Genomic DNA, 16,487 nt, shown 5'->3' with positions numbered 1-16,487 from the left:
CACCCCCAACCTATTAGGCCTAGGGGGACATTTGAAAATCTAAATTGCAGAAGGTGTACCACAAAGCACCCATCTCACACAGGAACTGTCAATGCTTAGTACTGCTCCCCCACAAGCAAAACTTTTACACCACCCAAAAACAACACAAAAAGACAATTCCCCCCAAACTGGGAACCACCCAAGAAAAACAACCAAAATAAGCCCCCAAAACCACAGTTTTTTTAAAAAAATAGGAGTGGTAGAGAGCCTATCTTAGTGGGTGTCTGAGGGTGCTGTGCTTGGGAACTCCAGGCTTGAGTTATGTCTGAACTGGCATATTGTAGAATTAACAGTTGCTGTATGTTAATGTATAATAGAGATTTTTGTATTTATATCCTACCCTTCCACTGTAAATCATTGCTCTGGGTAGCTTACAGCATAAATGCATAATAAAATAAAATAAAACCATACATTCTAAGCAGTACTATGAAACCTGTTTTTTGTCATCTAATCTCCTTTAGACTGTACAGTTTGAGCCACAGTTGGCTGGCTTTATCCACCATATCTTAAAGGCATGGACATAAGAAAAGTTCTGTTCTGCTGCTATGACACTTAAGTTCTTCCTTTCTCATCCTTTCAGGTGCTAGACTTGCAGAATGCTATTGAAAACATAACTGCTTCTTATAAAAATGACACTGTAATGCTGAATGACATCTGCCTGGCTCCTCTTGCTCCCTCCAACAACAACTGTACTATTTTAAGTGTACTCAATTATTTCCAGAACAGTCATTCTGTCCTAGATCACAGTATTGGTGATGAATTTTTTGTCTACGCTGACTACCACTCTCACCTCTTGTACTGTGTCCGGTAAGCACAGTGATATTTCACATATATATTTGTAGCTTGTCAAAATTGCTTTTGAATATCTGTTTGACAGACTGACTTTCGTTTCCTTCTTTGGTCTACATGCTTCTTGGATAGTTTGCTTGATACAGGGATTGTAGAATATATTTAAGTAAAACTAAAAAGGAGCTGTTGACTTGGTTTGGAGAAAGCATCATTCATACACCATGCTTTGTGTCCAGGATCAGGGTACCAAGCCCCACCACTGCATTGGAGCCTAGAAATAATTCCTTGCAAACTGAGGAACTCTGGATTAATATAAGCCAGTGCCTGGGGTAGAGATTGAGCTTCTCCCTAGTTTCTATTCCTGGTTTCATAAAATTTGCTTTATGAAGGCTTGAACAATTGGCTGAATTGAGCTGATCTTTGTACTTGTAAAGTTCTCACACCTTATTGCTATACTTACATGATTGGAAATAGGATTACTTACTTTGTTGGAAATTACTTCAGAGTAAGTAAGTAAGTAAGTAAGTAAGTAAGTGTGGTGCTGTGGTCTAAACCACAGAGCCTAGGGCTTGCCGATCAGAAGGTCGGCGATTCAAATCCCCGCGATGGGGTGAGCTCCCGTTGCTTGGTCCCAGTTTGAAAGCATGTCAAAGTGCAAGTAGATAAATAGGTACCGCTCGGGCGGGAAGGTAAATGGCGTTTCCGTCTGCTGCTCTCGTTTGCCAGAAGTGGCTTAGTCATGCTGGCCACATGACCCGGAAGCTGTACGCTGGCTCCCTTGGCCACTAAAGCGAGATGAGCGCTGCAACCCCAGAGTCGTCCATGACTAAGACCTAATGGTCCCTTTACCTTTACCTTTAAGTAGAGAATATACATGATTGAGGTGTTAAGGGAGAAAATGAGATGGAGTCAAGGAAACTTGAAGGGCATTCCAAAGTAAATGCCCTTCACTTCAAAATATTATCTACTGCAATATTGTAACAAGCAGTGTTCTACTTGGATAACTGTCAACAACTGTATATGAATTTCACAGGGCTCCAGCCTCTTTGAATGACACAACCTTGCTTCACGATCCGTGTTTGGGAACATTTGGTGGCCCTGTGTTTCCTTGGTTGGTGATGGGAGGATATGATGGTAGGTGTGAAGGATCAAAACAGGTGTGGAAGCCTTGCTGAAATGAAGGTGTAGCCTCCACATCCATTTGTTGTGATTCTCAGTCTCTTTTCAAGACTGTTAAGGTAATACAGCCAGCTTAGTATCAGCCTATAGCCTACACTTTTATCAGCTATAAAATACACATTGCATCTCAAATTGCTGGCAAAACCTTACCACTGCCATGTGGGAAAATATTCATGGTGAGGAATAGAGTGACTTGCACACAACAAACTATTTTCTTGTTTAGCAGGAATTAGTAAGATAGTGTAGTATTTAGTCTGGATGGAAAACCAATTTTCTGGTGAATACTATTTAATTTCAGTGCACTGGTTGACAGCCATTGTGTGAGCTAGTATTCTTTTACTTTATTCAGCAAGGAAGACTCAAGCATACATACCTAAAAGCAATTGTAACACTTTCCATGGGTTGGGGAGGAGAGATGATGGACAATGGTGTGTGAGGACAATGGTGTGTGGAGCGGGGGAAGGACTAGTAGTTGGGCCCCCTAAGCCTGGTGGAAAGTTTCATTGAGATCAGTTGCATTTACGTCTGTGTAAATTGGCTTAGGTTAGCACTCATGACACTATTTCTGCTAGTAAATAAAATGGGTCTTACTTAGTGAAGTAGCATGAAGTGAATATGGAAGACGCTTTATAATAGGAGTAGACAACATGTTGCTTGCCATATGTTGTTGGTCTCTAGTTCCCATCATTCCTTGGTCATGCTGGCTATAATCTTCTATAATCCTTAAAATAGTTCCTTATGTATTTTATCTTTTTTTTAATGCCTAGGTGAAAATTACAATAATGCTACAGCCCTTGTGATCACATTTCCTGTCAAGAATTACTACAACGACACAGAAAAGCTAATGAAAGCACAGGCTTGGGAAAAGGAGTAAGTCTTTCTAATTGAGGCTTAACTGAAACATTGCATGTAAAATTCTTATACTGGAGATGAGTCAGTTGCCTGCCCAAAAGAATCTGGCAAGGTCTACTTATCAATTCTTTAAACAAACAACAAGCTATTTGTGTAACTCAGAAATGAACATGTTATAGACGAACTGCTAGTGTTTTGTTTGACATAACTTTTAGTTAGTGTAACCTTGGAACTGCACAAACAGTTTCCCTATGCAAGCATAAGATGCTGAAGACTGCGTCAGAAGTTTGTTCATATCCTTCTTTTCATGATACAGATCCTTCCAGGGTGGCTTATAAGTAACATTAAACTACGTCTTAAACCCACAGTAATTTAAAAAGTCAAGGGTGTCCCCATAGAACACCCTTTGGAGGCGGTGATAGAACATCCAGCTGAAGCAGGCTGTGAGGCAGCCTTTACTTTTGTCCTTCACATTTCACACTTTCTTAAAAGTATGAATTGAGCCCAAGGATAACCTGGGACATCTGGGAAGCATGTAGTCATCAAGATAAAGTAGAATGTTGGGTCTAGCCCAAAAGTACAACTAACATTAAAAAAACATTGGAGGCCTATGTGAATAATGTGAGAAATTCTTTCTGACATTCTAAGAATTCATTGATTTGTTGTCTTTCAGGTTCATCTCTTTTGTGAAAAGCTATAACAACTCAAATTTAACAATTTCTTTCTCTGCTGAACGTAGCATTGAAGATGAAATAGACCGGGAAAGCTACGGTGATGTTGGTACTGTTGTAATTAGCTACGCAGTAATGTTTGTGTATATCTCTCTAGCTCTGGGACACATCAAGAGTGCTGCTAGATTCTTGGTATGTATCTTTAATGGTTTAAAAGCAAGTCTACAACAAATAAAAGTGGGCTGAAACATTTATTATATATTTGACTGCTATTATGCTCATCTGTGTGTGTTTTTACTTTTATAAGGGGAATTCCATTAGCTTCAAACCATGGTTTTTTAAAAATGCTTTGTCGTGTAATATGGTATATGAAAAATTTAACAGAAATAGGCTGCTCAGTGCAACTGTTTTGTGTTGACTGAGTTCGTTGCAGGTTCCTTCTCTTTTTCAAAGTACCAAAAGGAAATATTTTATTCAACCTCAGAATCATTCTCTCACTAATCCAGCAAAGGACATTTCTTTATACAGTATATCACTTACTGGATTAGGTGCTGTGGGTGTACACTGAAGTTTTAATGATATTTTGATGCTAGTTTTCAGCACTGGGTGATTTCTAATAGGATACACATTCCTATTCTGGCTCTTTTTATGCAAGACTAGACCTAGATTTTGATGTGATGTAGTTTTGTTAAGCTACAATTGTACTTGAAGAACATTTATAATGGGTACCAATCAGGTATCTTAAATATAATTGTTGTGATTTGTTTCTTCTTTTGCTAGGTGGATTCAAAAATTTCCTTGGGCGTTGCAGGCATTCTGATTGTACTGAGTTCAGTTGCATGTTCTCTGGGCATCTTCAGCTATTTTGGAGTTCCCTTAACATTGATTGTTATTGAAGTCATTCCATTTTTAGTGTTGGCAGTTGGAGTGGACAACATTTTCATTATTGTCCAGACATTTCAGGTATTTTTGTGATTCCTCGCCACCCTAGTGTGTAATGAATAAGCTGCTAATATAAGTTGAATATGAATATACGAGTGGGATCAGTGGCCCATTTAGGCCAGTAGTGTACCTCTAAATTGTGATCAGATAGGACGCTACTTTAAACTGAATGAGACCATTGGTCTCCTTAGCTCAGTTTTGTGCATACTGACTGCCACTAGCTCTCCAGGTGTACAAACATAAGTCTTTCTTAGTCCTACTTGGAAATACCAGGAATCTAGCATGGGATCATCCCATCCAGAGAATGTGGTCTGCCACTGAGCCATGGCCTCTTGATGCAAGATCTCATTTGGTTCTGTTGTATTAAATGTGGTGTTGCTTTTTGAAATCCTGTTCAAGCGATTTTGTGAGATGTTGAGTATTAATGAGTTCAACAACAAAAAATGAAAGTGCTCCCATATTAGAATTATGTTTACTGGGAATCTTACATGAAAAAGTAAAAAGACTTGGCATATAATATGCTAGAGAACAAGTGTCCTTACTCGGAAATTGGTTGGGAATAAACAAAAATACTTGGAGCACTTTCATTAGGTGCTGGAGAACATACAGCTGTTTGAGGATATCTACCTTCTATTATGATTTTGCAAATAAACCCTTGTGTTACTATCCCACACAATATATATATAGCACCCTGACACAACCCACTCTCCTTTAATTTCCCTGCCAGCTTGCTTAACGTCATGGTTATCCAGATGGGTGGCTCTTTACAAGTGTGTCCTAGCATCTTTGTACTAAACTGCTGTTATATCTCATGCATTTACACAAATATGTAGTGCTGCTGCAATTGGAACACTGTGTACAGATTTAATACCCTAGATCTAGAAAAGGGCAACCCAAATGATCAAAGTGTTGGAGTGTCTTCCATTCAAAGAGAGGCTGAAATCTGTTTAGTTTAGAGTGGAAGATGACTCTGGAAGGGAATGTGACAGACTATAAAATCATACACATGCAAATAAGTTTTTCTTTCTCTTACATAAAGCTGTAACTTGTGATATATTCTAGATAGGCAATAGAAAGCACTGTATCACATAATTTATTTAACTTGTGGAATTCACTATCACAGCATATAACTGCTGCTGGTGTGGCTAGCTTTTAAAAATGGGATTAGACAAATTTATGGAGGATAACCATATTGATGCTTACATGGCAACTTGGTGTTAAGGGATAGTTTGACACTGAATACTACTTGCTAGGGAGCAACAGCAAGAGAAGGCATCGCCTTCTTATCCTGCTTGTGGATTTTTGGGAGGGAAATGGTAGGCCACATGCAGGATAATGGACTAGGAGGATCTTTTGGTCTGATCCAAAATAAGCTCATGTTTTATTCATATTCATGTCTGAAATTCATAGAGCAGTAGAGTTTTTCTTCCAGGTGGGGCATGAACTGTCAAACCTCTGTAGGATGGGTATTTGTGTGGAGAGTGGGTAGTGTTGGGTGTTGGTCCTCTTTTCTTTCCCGCCCTTTGCAGGCTTTTTCTGTAATGGGAGGGGAAATTATCCAGGCATGCCCTTGGAACTCTTTCCCTGTTTTCTGTCTCCATTGTCAAAGCCCTGGTGAAGAACCACCAGCAGCAGTAGACGTTTCCTCTGCTCCTGTGAGGAGGCCTCCATGCTTGGACCTCCCTTTTGGAGATGGATTTCTCTCTCTTTGTGGACAGGGACATTCACACAATCCTTTTAAAAACATGTTTTATTGATTTTTCAGAAAGAGAGAGAATACACCAACAATATCATTCAGTTTATCCCTTACCATCGCTCCTCCAAACCCTAACAGAACTTGAATATACCCCAAAGATTCACACAATCCTATTGCCCCTGTGCTGCCTTCAGAGGGCCAAGTGTAAGAGAGCCTTACACTTGAAATTCTGGTTGTACTATACAAAGAATAAAGAAATAGGTTTTGTTTTCTTCTAGTGGACATGGAACAAAGAAGTGACTAGAAATGGGAAAAGGAGAACCAGAAAATTCATATATGTTCATTTTCTATAGTGACTGTGTGAAATGATCACTGTTCTGGGATAAGAAGAATTGAGTGGGCAAGACTGATGTACATTCTAGGAAACATTAGCTGCTTATTTATATTTCCTTGAATACAAATGTTTGGATCATAGATCCAAGGAGAACTTTCTCTAGATCTGATTTCTAACAAATGAATACTATTTCAGAGAGATGAACGCCTTCAAGGTGAAACTCTAGATAAGCAGATAGGCCGAATTCTTGGAGATGTGGCTCCTAGTATGTTCCTGTCATCATTTTCAGAGACAGTGGCCTTTTTATTGGGTAAGGATTTTTAGTTTGTAATTATTTTTGGTTTCAATATACTATATTTTTCCATGTTTAGGACAATGTTTTTGTATTATAAATATTTTTTTACAATTGTGGGTCATCTTATACACGGATAGTGCACAGGGGGGTGGGCAATTGGTAGCAGCCACGTGCAGGAGATTGGCAGCAGTGATTGTGCGGGTGATTGGCCGTGGCAAGGCCTGCTGGCGATTGGCTGCTGCTGCGGCAGTTGGGCAGGCGATTGGCAGTGGTGTTGAGGTTGGTAAACGATTGTATTCAATCCCCTCCCCCAAAAAGCTCAGCAGCTCTGGGCAATCTCCCCCCATTTCCTTAGTTTGGAGTTTGAAAAAATAGGAGTCATCTTATACATGGGGGCGTGTTATAGATGGAAAAATACGGTATGTTGTACTCTTTTCATCCTCATCACTTGCAGGGTTTAGATAAATGCATACTCTGCTTAATTGGAACATGGATGGTCTATTAAGCCATTATTTCTAATGGCTCTATTCCACGTTGTGCAGTGGAACTTCTGTCACAGAGGTGGGGAGTGCTGGTGGAAATGATCACACACAAGATTTGTATCAGGGATACTGAAAGTTACTGAAAGCAAAAAAAGCAAAACCATTATACAGCTTATCATCCCAATTTTTTGTTTATTTTTTTACATTGTGCTAAATTCTAGCTGGTAATGTTAAATTTGTCTTCTACCCAATGTATTGCTGGCAGCTAGGGAGGAAAAGGGTCATCGTGTAGAACAAAATGATAAAGCAACATTTATTCTGTGGTTGTGTGCGAAATTATGGCATCTACTTAAATTATCTTACATGAGATTGTATTCACCCTTGAAAGCACCTGCTGCTATGCATGCTGCCTGTGGTATTGAGAGATGATCTCCTGTCATCTTTTTGTAGAAGTCTTAATCATGCACTGTTAATTTGACATCCAGGGATTAAAATAAACTTTGCACTTCTTCATATTGAGAGAGACAGTGCAATACTTCTATTTCTGTCTTTCTTTTAGGATCTTTGTCTACTATGCCTGCTGTTCGTACTTTCTCCCTATTTGCTGCAGTGGCCGTATTTATTGACTTTCTCCTTCAAATTACTTGCTTTGTAAGCCTCTTGGGCTTGGATATTAAGCGCCAAGAGGTAAGCCTGCTACAATACATTCAATGTTTGTTTTGAGTAATTTAATTGCTACTTCAGCTTATTTCATTTTGGCATTTTGTTTTTCAGAAAAATCGATACGATATTCTGTGTTGTATCAAAGGTGGTGAAGAGATCAATAGTGTTCAGCACTCTGAAAGTGTGTTGTTTTTATTCTTCAAAAATATATATTCTCCATGTCTTCTTAAGGATTGGATGAGACCAATTGTGGTATGTGGACATTCATGTTTGAGACTGGCTAAAAGTCTTTTTTCATTTTTTGGGGGGTTGTGTACTTTTATGCTAACTTTATCAATCAAAATGCAACAGTTGAGTCTTTTAACTGTTCATCGATATTTTGTGAAGATTCTTCTCCCTACTATCATTGATGTTTTTCAGGATTTCTTAAGTTATTTGGTAGCCTGAATGAAGTAGTGGTAGTTTGTAAGCTCTAATTGTTGCTTCCACCACATTGCCAATGCAGTATGGTATACTTTTTATTCTGGAGTTCTTGTGATCAATATATTAGAAGATATTAGCTACCGTATTTTTCCATGTATAAGACTAGGTTTTCCCCCTAAAAAATAATGTCAAAAATTAGGGGCGGGCTACATCTACAGATACATCTCCCCCCATTTTATTAAATCTGAGTCCCCCAAAATAGGGGGCATCTTATACATGGGGTGTCTTATAGACAGAAAAATACAGTATATTTTACAGCAATATTAAGTTGACTAGCAGCCTTCTGTCCATCATTGCTCAGGAATTCTAAGAAACCGAAAAGCCACTGCAGTAAAATTGGTGGTTAAAATCAGTTCAGTGTTGAACAGTTCAGTTCACTATCTTGATTCAAAATAGCATCCAATTATATCCAAACATAGATGTGAACCTGAACCTTGATATCAGGAACCAACTTGTTTAACAGATGCATAATTCTTTGAATGTGTAAATAAAAGTTGTTTCTGTGAATTAAATCACTTTTTGAAATATCACCTATTTTTAGATATCCATATTTGTGGGTGTGCTGTCATTCAGCATAGCAGTTGCCAACAAGGTTGAGATTGGCCTGGACCAGAGCCTGTCAATGCCAGATGTAAGTGACTTTTGCATGCTATGCCCCTTTTTTTCTGTGGGAAAAACAACTGCAAACAACATACTACCCTTGTCTTACCATATATAGGGTAGAGAGAAGCATTATAGGTAGCTTCATATTTTTCTCATTCCTTCTCACCTTTTTTGTATAAGGACTCGTACATGTTGGATTACTTCAGCTCTCTCAGCAAATACCTGCATGCAGGTCCTCCAGTATACTTTGTGCTAAAAGAAGGACATGACTATACTACTTTGAATGGGCAAAATATGGTGTGTGGTGGAACAGGATGTGACAACAACTCCCTAGTTCAAGAAATATTTGATGCAGCAGAGATTAACAGTTAGTAAGTGTTCACTTTTTTCTTCATAAAGTCTGTTCAGCAAATAAACTGACCCAGACACTGCAATCATAATCTGAGGCCCTTCTTCATGTGCCTCTTTGGCGAGAGGTCCAGAGAGTGACAACTTGAGAATGACCCTTTTCTGCAGTGGCTCCCTGCTTGCGGAATGCTCTCTCCAAGGAGGCTTGTCTGGCTCCTTCATTACATATCTTTGGACGACAGGCAGAAGCATTCTTCTTCTCCAGACTTTTGGCTAATTTCATAAGGATGAAAGCCACTTTTCTGTTAAACCCTCAAAATGATTTACAATCAAATTAAGTATATTTTATGGTATGGCATTTTGTTGTAAAATACTCATCCAATGGCAGTTTAAGTTACATGAGATGAACTTTGAAATTCTGAACACTTCTACTTGTAGTCTAGGAAAACAATTGCTAATCCTCCAGACAAACTAGACTGTTGTGCATACTTAACATTTAGTAGGAGAAATGTTCTGTTTTGAAAGTTCATTAATAATGTTTGGGTAAAGGTGGCTTGTTTTTCATATTTTAGCACAAAAATTGGCTATGCTCCTTCTTCGTGGATTGATGACTACTTTGATTGGGTCAAACCACAGTCAACTTGTTGCAGAATCTACAACACCACTGGGCAGTTCTGCAATGCTTCAGGTACCATTTGTTGCCTTTGTACACTCCCTTAAACACGTCTTGCTCAGAATTCTCCTGTTGGGATGTGTGGAATTCTTAGCATGCTTTGATGCCAGCCATGCCTACCTACTTCAGCTTGCATATTTTACATGGGGGCAGGATGTGGAGTATGCTTTTAAATTCCTATATTTTGACAAATACAGCTAATAGTTTAGTGTTGATAACACATATTGTAGATTAAGAACTGGCCTGATTCATATCAGCATCATGGAGGCAAGTCCCCTTTCTTGCTTCCAGCACTTTTCACAATGTTTACACACAGCTGAGTAATGTGTTGTGTGGTGTAGCAGCAACTGCTACTGCTATATAGGGAACTGCTTCCTGTAGAGCTTGCTATGTGAAGCACTTCTGTTTTAAATTTAGGAAAGTAGACTTCTTAGCTTTGTGCCATCTTCATTTGGGTTGGATTATAGACATAGCAACATTTGAATAGACTCCAATGGCAGTTGCTGCTAAGAAAATGCTTACATATGAAGATCCTGCTGGATCAGGCCAGTTGCCCATCTAGTTCAACATCCTGTTCTCATAGTAGCCAACTAGTTGCTCATGGGAAGCCTGCAAGCAGCATGCCTGAGCGCAAAAGTGCTCTTCCCTCCCGTTGTTTCCAGCCACTGGTATCCAAAATCATACTCCCTTCAACTATAGAGGCAGAACCTAGCCATCCTAGCTAGCAGCTACTGGTTGCCTTATCATCGCATGAATTTGTCTAATCTTTTATAGTTGTCCAAGTTGATGGCCACCACTGCTTGCCATGGGAGCAAATTCCATAGTTGAACTATGCACTGTGTGAAGAAGTACTTTCTTTAGTCTGTCCCGAATCTTCCAACATTTCATACATAGTTCAGCTGGGGTGTTCCTCTAATTGAGTAACTGCTTGGGTGTCTTTTGCACAAAAATATGGGGCTCTTCAGCTAAGATCTTGGTTCTTTGATGAAACTGCTTTATTGTGAAGCAGGGTTTTTTTGTGTGTAGCCAATTAACATACATTTCCCAACAATGTTTATGCAGTTGTGGATCCATCCTGTGTGCGTTGCCGGCCACTGACTACAGAAGGGAAGAAGAGACCTCAGGGTGAAGACTTCATGAAATTCCTGCCCATGTTCCTCTCTGATAACCCTAATCCAAAATGTGGCAAAGGGTATGTGTCAACAGGGGAGCATTTAGAGGGGGCACATTTTCCTTCAAAGTAAAACTTATTCTGACAAACACTGTAGTCATAAAGCATAAGAGGCGCAGACCACCAGTGGTAAATGAGGCATTTGTGTGTGGAGTGGCAGCAGTGCCGCATCTGATGGGATCAGGGAGTGTGAGGTGATGAAATCAGGGCAGCTCTGGGCTGGCGACAGTTTTGTCCCACAGATGTGTGCACACCTTTGCAAAGTCTGTCTTAACTTGGAGCTTCCCTGTCCTCCCTGCCACATCCCAGAAAATGTTGTGCTGCCGCTTTCCATACGTACCCCTGCTGTTGCTGTGCAGTACCAATCTAAGTGTCAGGCCTTCATTCTGACAGCCCAGAACATTGCCTTCTATTGTTTCACATATCTATCATTGCGGTCCTTGAATAAAGCATCACAAAGCTGGCTCCTGCATTCATTTTGCAGAATTGCATATTTGGGCACAATTGCGCTGGGTGTTCAGTTGGATCCATAGGTTCTCTCCTTTCACACATCCTTCCATCAGAGAGGTGCTTTTTTGTGTGTGGATCCAACTCATAGGGTGCTGGTTTCTTTGCCTAGAAGTCAGACAGTGGTAGTCCAGGGCCTACTGAGGAAGATGACAACACAGTATCTGGGGTGAAGCGAATGACTGTCTTCCACCATTTTACATTTGCTCTGTGCCTGTTCTTCCATTTGCCTTCCTTCTTGACAGATGAGAATGATGTCAGTTGAAGGACACTGGCCGCCTGCCTTGGCAAAATACTGTGTTCCCTTATCTCTCTAGATTAGCAAATTGTTACACAATCATAGAGTACTGTGCCCAGGAGTGTCCTAACAGCATTGTAGAAGCTAGTTGTCTCTTGAATGCCTTAGATAATTTTAACCTAATAATCATTCAGTTGATTTGTGTGCTAACTGTACTTTTCTTTACAGAGGACATGCAGCATATAGCTCTGCAGTTAACTTTATAAACAACTCTGAAGTTGGAGCTACCTACTTCATGACTTACCATACAGTGTTGAAAACCTCTGCAGACTTCATTGATGCAATGAAGAAAGCACGTGTGATAGCAGACAACATTACTAAATCCATGAGCACTGAAGAAAAGAACTATCATGTATTCCCCTACAGGTACGTGGCTCTTTCTCCACCTCTGTTCCCCCCTCCCCCTGCCAAATACTTAAGTGTTACAGGGTGTTTTTTTCTTTGACTTACCTATATATACCAGCTTTTAACAGCAAGAAGTTCTCATGGCAGCTCATGGATATTAAAACAGGAAAACAAATGGAACTGTTATACACTATTAATTTCTGAAGACCTGGTGCAATGAAGTTCCATCATGTCTCCAAAAAGAGACCAAAGAGGAACATAACAAACCTGTCAAGGGCCTGCACACCAGAAATCTAGACCCACAGCTGTGTTTCTATTAGAAACTAATTTGGGCAGCATTTGGATAGTGCCTAATCAGCTAATTTTAAAACCTTGGGGGATTTGTATGGGAAAGCGCGTCCATGTTTAGGCTATACGGGGGACGGAGACGGGGGGGACAGCACTTTTAACAGAATGTGGAAGCAAACCCAGTGGTAATATGTTTTTGCCAACCTACACAGATGGGGCATTTTGTACTAGTTGAGGCTTCCAGACAATGTGTGTAAAATCAGTACAATGTAGCGTGTGTTAAATAAGCCCAATCTTGGGTGAAAAATATACATTCTGGTGGGTTGAATGTTGGTTGTTACTGAACCATGGGGTGATGATGTTGACCTAGTGTGCAGTAGCTGTAAAAAAAAGTGAATTCCATGTTGGGAGGTCATTATGAAAGGGATTGGACATAAAACTGAATATCAAAATGGCGTTGCACAAATTTCAGAGCCGTAGTTTTTAAGAACAAGAGTTTACACCCTGTAATATACCGGTAACAAGGGTTACTGAATTGTCCTGAAACTTTCCTTTCCTTTGATGGAATGCTGACGGCCAGGTGGGTTTAGCTCTCCCTAGTGTTCAAAGGCAAGAACGCACGTGCCTCTCAGGAACTTTTACCCAGCCCTTTCAAGGACACAACCTAGGTTACGTTCCTCCCAAGTTGCTTGCAGCAGTAGCTTAGCAATTCTTTCAGTATTCCTGCTTTTTCAAGCCTTCATATTTTTCCTTGATCTTTAGTTTGATTTTTGGGAAATTACTTTGCATAATTTCCTTTAATGGCGAAAACACTATAAATAATTGGTTACTCTCTGAATGAATGATTTATTACAGTCACAGACCAGAAATATAGACATATAGTGATAGAGAACATATACATAGGTTAAAATTATAAGCGAGAGCATGACTACTCTCTCAATCCTGGTTTTTTAAAATGTCTAGATTAATCCTATTCCCTCTGCCAAACTTTTTGAAAAATCTGAAAGTGGCATTCTCTTTTGAGAACTAGACGAAATTAGTAATTTAGAATTAAGGCATCAAAGTAGCCAAGCATTCAAAAGACTTATTCTGTTAATCTGTTACCAATGTGAACATTTTCTATTCTCTTTATATAGTGTGTTCTATGTTTTCTACGAACAATATCTCACTATTGTGAAAGACACCGTCTTTAACCTCAGTATTTCCCTTGGATCAATATTCTTAGTAACAATGGTGCTGCTTGGTTTTGAAGTGTGGGCTGCCATTGTTGTTACCCTTACCATTGCTATGATCCTGGTCAACATGTTTGGAGTCATGTGGCTCTGGGGCATCAGCCTGAATGCAGTTTCATTGGTTAATCTTGTCATGGTAAGTTCACCCTCATCTTTTTTTTATCTGCTCTCTCAACTTTTGGCGTCAACAGCAAATGCTATGTGCCGTTAGCCAATGTGGTGCCCTTCAGATGTTGCTGAAATAGTACCTCCCTGACAATTGGCCAGGCTAGCTGGAGCTGATGGGAGTTGGGAGTCCAGCAACATTTGGATGGGGAAGCATGTTGGCCATCTCTGCGCTTAAATTTCAGTGTGGGTACTTCATACTATGTGACTATGATCTTAAAGGGCTCTTAGACACTATCAAAACGTGTTTCCAAAAATATCTGCCAAAATCTGGTTCAGAATACTGTAAATCCACTGTTCCACTGTAATATGTTATGTAGGCAAATTTAAAATCATAGAACAGGAGAGTTGGAAGGGACACCAAGGGTCATCTAGTCCAGCCTCCTGCAATACAGGAATAACAGCCTGGATACCAAATTGTAAAACAAGGGCTCTTGGTCCACCCCACCCCACTGGAAAATGTTGCAGTGTACCCTTTAGTGTATGTTATCAGATCCTTTGGCCAAGGGGTCTAGAAAACAGAAGTTGGCATCAAATCCAAGGGTCCCTGTTCTTACTTTGTTCTCCCCTCCTCCCAAAAACTTTCTTGCAAAATAACATGAACTTTCCTCTTTTCAACTTTGGAAGGGCTGAATGACACTGAAGCCTAATCCCAGCTGCATTTTTTCCTCTGCTATGTCTTCCTCAGTCCTCTTTTGTTTTCAGAGTAGAAAGAACATGAGGAATATAAGGTGCTCCCATTCCACTCTCTCCTCTTTGCCTTCTCTCCGCTAGCCTCACCTGCCAGCTGATTAAAGCATCCTGGGGCTGTTGAGGCCCTGCACTCATCAGTAGGCCAGAGAGTAAGAAATGCTTTAGCACAGACATAGCTCTCTAGCCTAAATGCATAAGTCATTTTCTATGTCAAGAGAACTACTTCTAGGTGAGGAGGCTTTTTTACTCAAGGGCTGAATGTTCTCTTATGAGAAAACTTCCATATACTAGTGACAGGCAATTTATTTCAGACATTTATATACCACTTAATATTCAGAACTTCTAAGTGGTATACAGAAAAAGTTTTTTTAACCATGCAATGAATAATTTAAAATGAATCATAAGACATTAAAAATGAGTCCAGGAAAGGTACAGAGCTGATATAAAGGGAATGCTAAATGTTGGATAAAGATGCCTGGAGGACCATATCAGGCCTTTGACCCCAAGGTTCCCCATTCCTGCTGGAAGTAAAGATACATAAGTGTAGGAAACGTCCTTAAAAAAAATAATCAAACCCAGAATGTTGAAAATGGAGTATTCTGTGGCAGTAAGCTCCTTAACCCATGCTGTCTTCTTTCCAGAGTTGTGGTATCTCTGTTGAATTCTGTAGCCATGTGACAAGAGCATTCACTGTTAGTACAAAAGCAACCAGAGCAGAGCGCGCTGAAGAAGCATTATCCCACATGGGCAGCTCTGTAAGTATTTTGTTTTGAAAACTATTCTGTTGTGGCACTAGAAACCACTTAAGGGTATGCTCCTATCTCCTATCTCAAAACTCCCATTGTTCTAGGTGCATTTTGTGACAGGAATTTCATTAGCACAAGCGGCTTCTGAGATCTGGCCTAAGGTTTCAAATTAAAACTGCAGTGGAAGGAAAGGACCTTTTTCTGCCTCTCCATTTCCAGCTACTCTCTGAAGATTGGAGAAGAGACTCTCTTAAGGATATTAGGGGAATATCCTTAAGGATTAGTAGTGGGAAAACTAGACCATGTGAATAATGAACATAATATTTTAGCAGCAGTTCATTCATTTTCAGTGTTGTATTCTTATTATTTAAAAAAGCACACCTAGACATTGTTGTTGCACCCATAACCTAAGCTTAAGGTGCCATTTAGCTCCTAGCTTTCATATCTGTTTCTAACACTGCCTATCTCCCTCTCAAGGAGGCCTGAAAGCTGGTACAGAGCATAGCCTGTAGTGACATACTTACTGAGAGTGCAATATAAAGTTAATTAGAATAAAAACAATGCTTTATAAATGACAGTAGCAATTTCCTGTTATGTTTCAATTAATGCATTGCATAAAACTAAACACTGTTTCACCCTTTGTCAGGTTTTCAGTGGCATTACTCTCACAAAATTTGGAGGAATAGTAGTGCTTGCCTTTTCCAAATCCCAGATTTTCCAGATCTTCTACTTCAGGATGTATCTAGCAATGGTACTACTTGGAGCAACCCATGGTCTAATATTTCTTCCCGTCCTACTTAGTTATATAGGTAAGATCTTGCTCAATATGTACAAGTTGACCTGAAATTTTAACTCTCAAGGAAGTGTGCATAGGGGTGCAGCTTGAGCTTCATTCTGTATTAATGTGATGTCTTGAATTGGTTTGTTTATGCTCATAGTGTGTAGGATATGACTCCACAGCATGAAGGCAGGAGTCAAAACTGGTGGGGTAAA

General features: G+C 39.8%; 1 protein-coding gene across 2 annotated transcripts in view; it reads left to right on the top strand.

Moving 5' to 3' along the window:
• The window catches only part of NPC1 (NPC intracellular cholesterol transporter 1), a 43,801-nt gene that overhangs the window by 19,197 nt on the left and 8,117 nt on the right, over nucleotides 1-16,487 (top strand). For both annotated transcript variants that reach the window (XM_081205496.1, XM_081205495.1), the window contains exons 9-24: nucleotides 620-846; nucleotides 1,862-1,962; nucleotides 2,775-2,877; nucleotides 3,533-3,722; nucleotides 4,311-4,493; nucleotides 6,698-6,812; nucleotides 7,839-7,966; nucleotides 8,054-8,194; nucleotides 8,967-9,056; nucleotides 9,209-9,399; nucleotides 9,949-10,064; nucleotides 11,112-11,241; nucleotides 12,194-12,391; nucleotides 13,795-14,026; nucleotides 15,390-15,503; nucleotides 16,141-16,303. In XM_081205496.1, the coding sequence (XP_081061622.1) occupies nucleotides 620-846; nucleotides 1,862-1,962; nucleotides 2,775-2,877; nucleotides 3,533-3,722; nucleotides 4,311-4,493; nucleotides 6,698-6,812; nucleotides 7,839-7,966; nucleotides 8,054-8,194; nucleotides 8,967-9,056; nucleotides 9,209-9,399; nucleotides 9,949-10,064; nucleotides 11,112-11,241; nucleotides 12,194-12,391; nucleotides 13,795-14,026; nucleotides 15,390-15,503; nucleotides 16,141-16,303 (2,422 nt within the window). The remainder of the gene's footprint in view (nucleotides 1-619; nucleotides 847-1,861; nucleotides 1,963-2,774; nucleotides 2,878-3,532; nucleotides 3,723-4,310; nucleotides 4,494-6,697; nucleotides 6,813-7,838; nucleotides 7,967-8,053; nucleotides 8,195-8,966; nucleotides 9,057-9,208; nucleotides 9,400-9,948; nucleotides 10,065-11,111; nucleotides 11,242-12,193; nucleotides 12,392-13,794; nucleotides 14,027-15,389; nucleotides 15,504-16,140; nucleotides 16,304-16,487) is intronic.

This window comes from Podarcis bocagei, assembly GCF_964188305.1.
Source record: "Podarcis bocagei genome assembly, chromosome: 8".
NCBI classification, from domain to species: Eukaryota; Metazoa; Chordata; class Lepidosauria; order Squamata; family Lacertidae; genus Podarcis; species Podarcis bocagei.
This window is presented reverse-complemented; position numbering and strand designations above follow the sequence as displayed.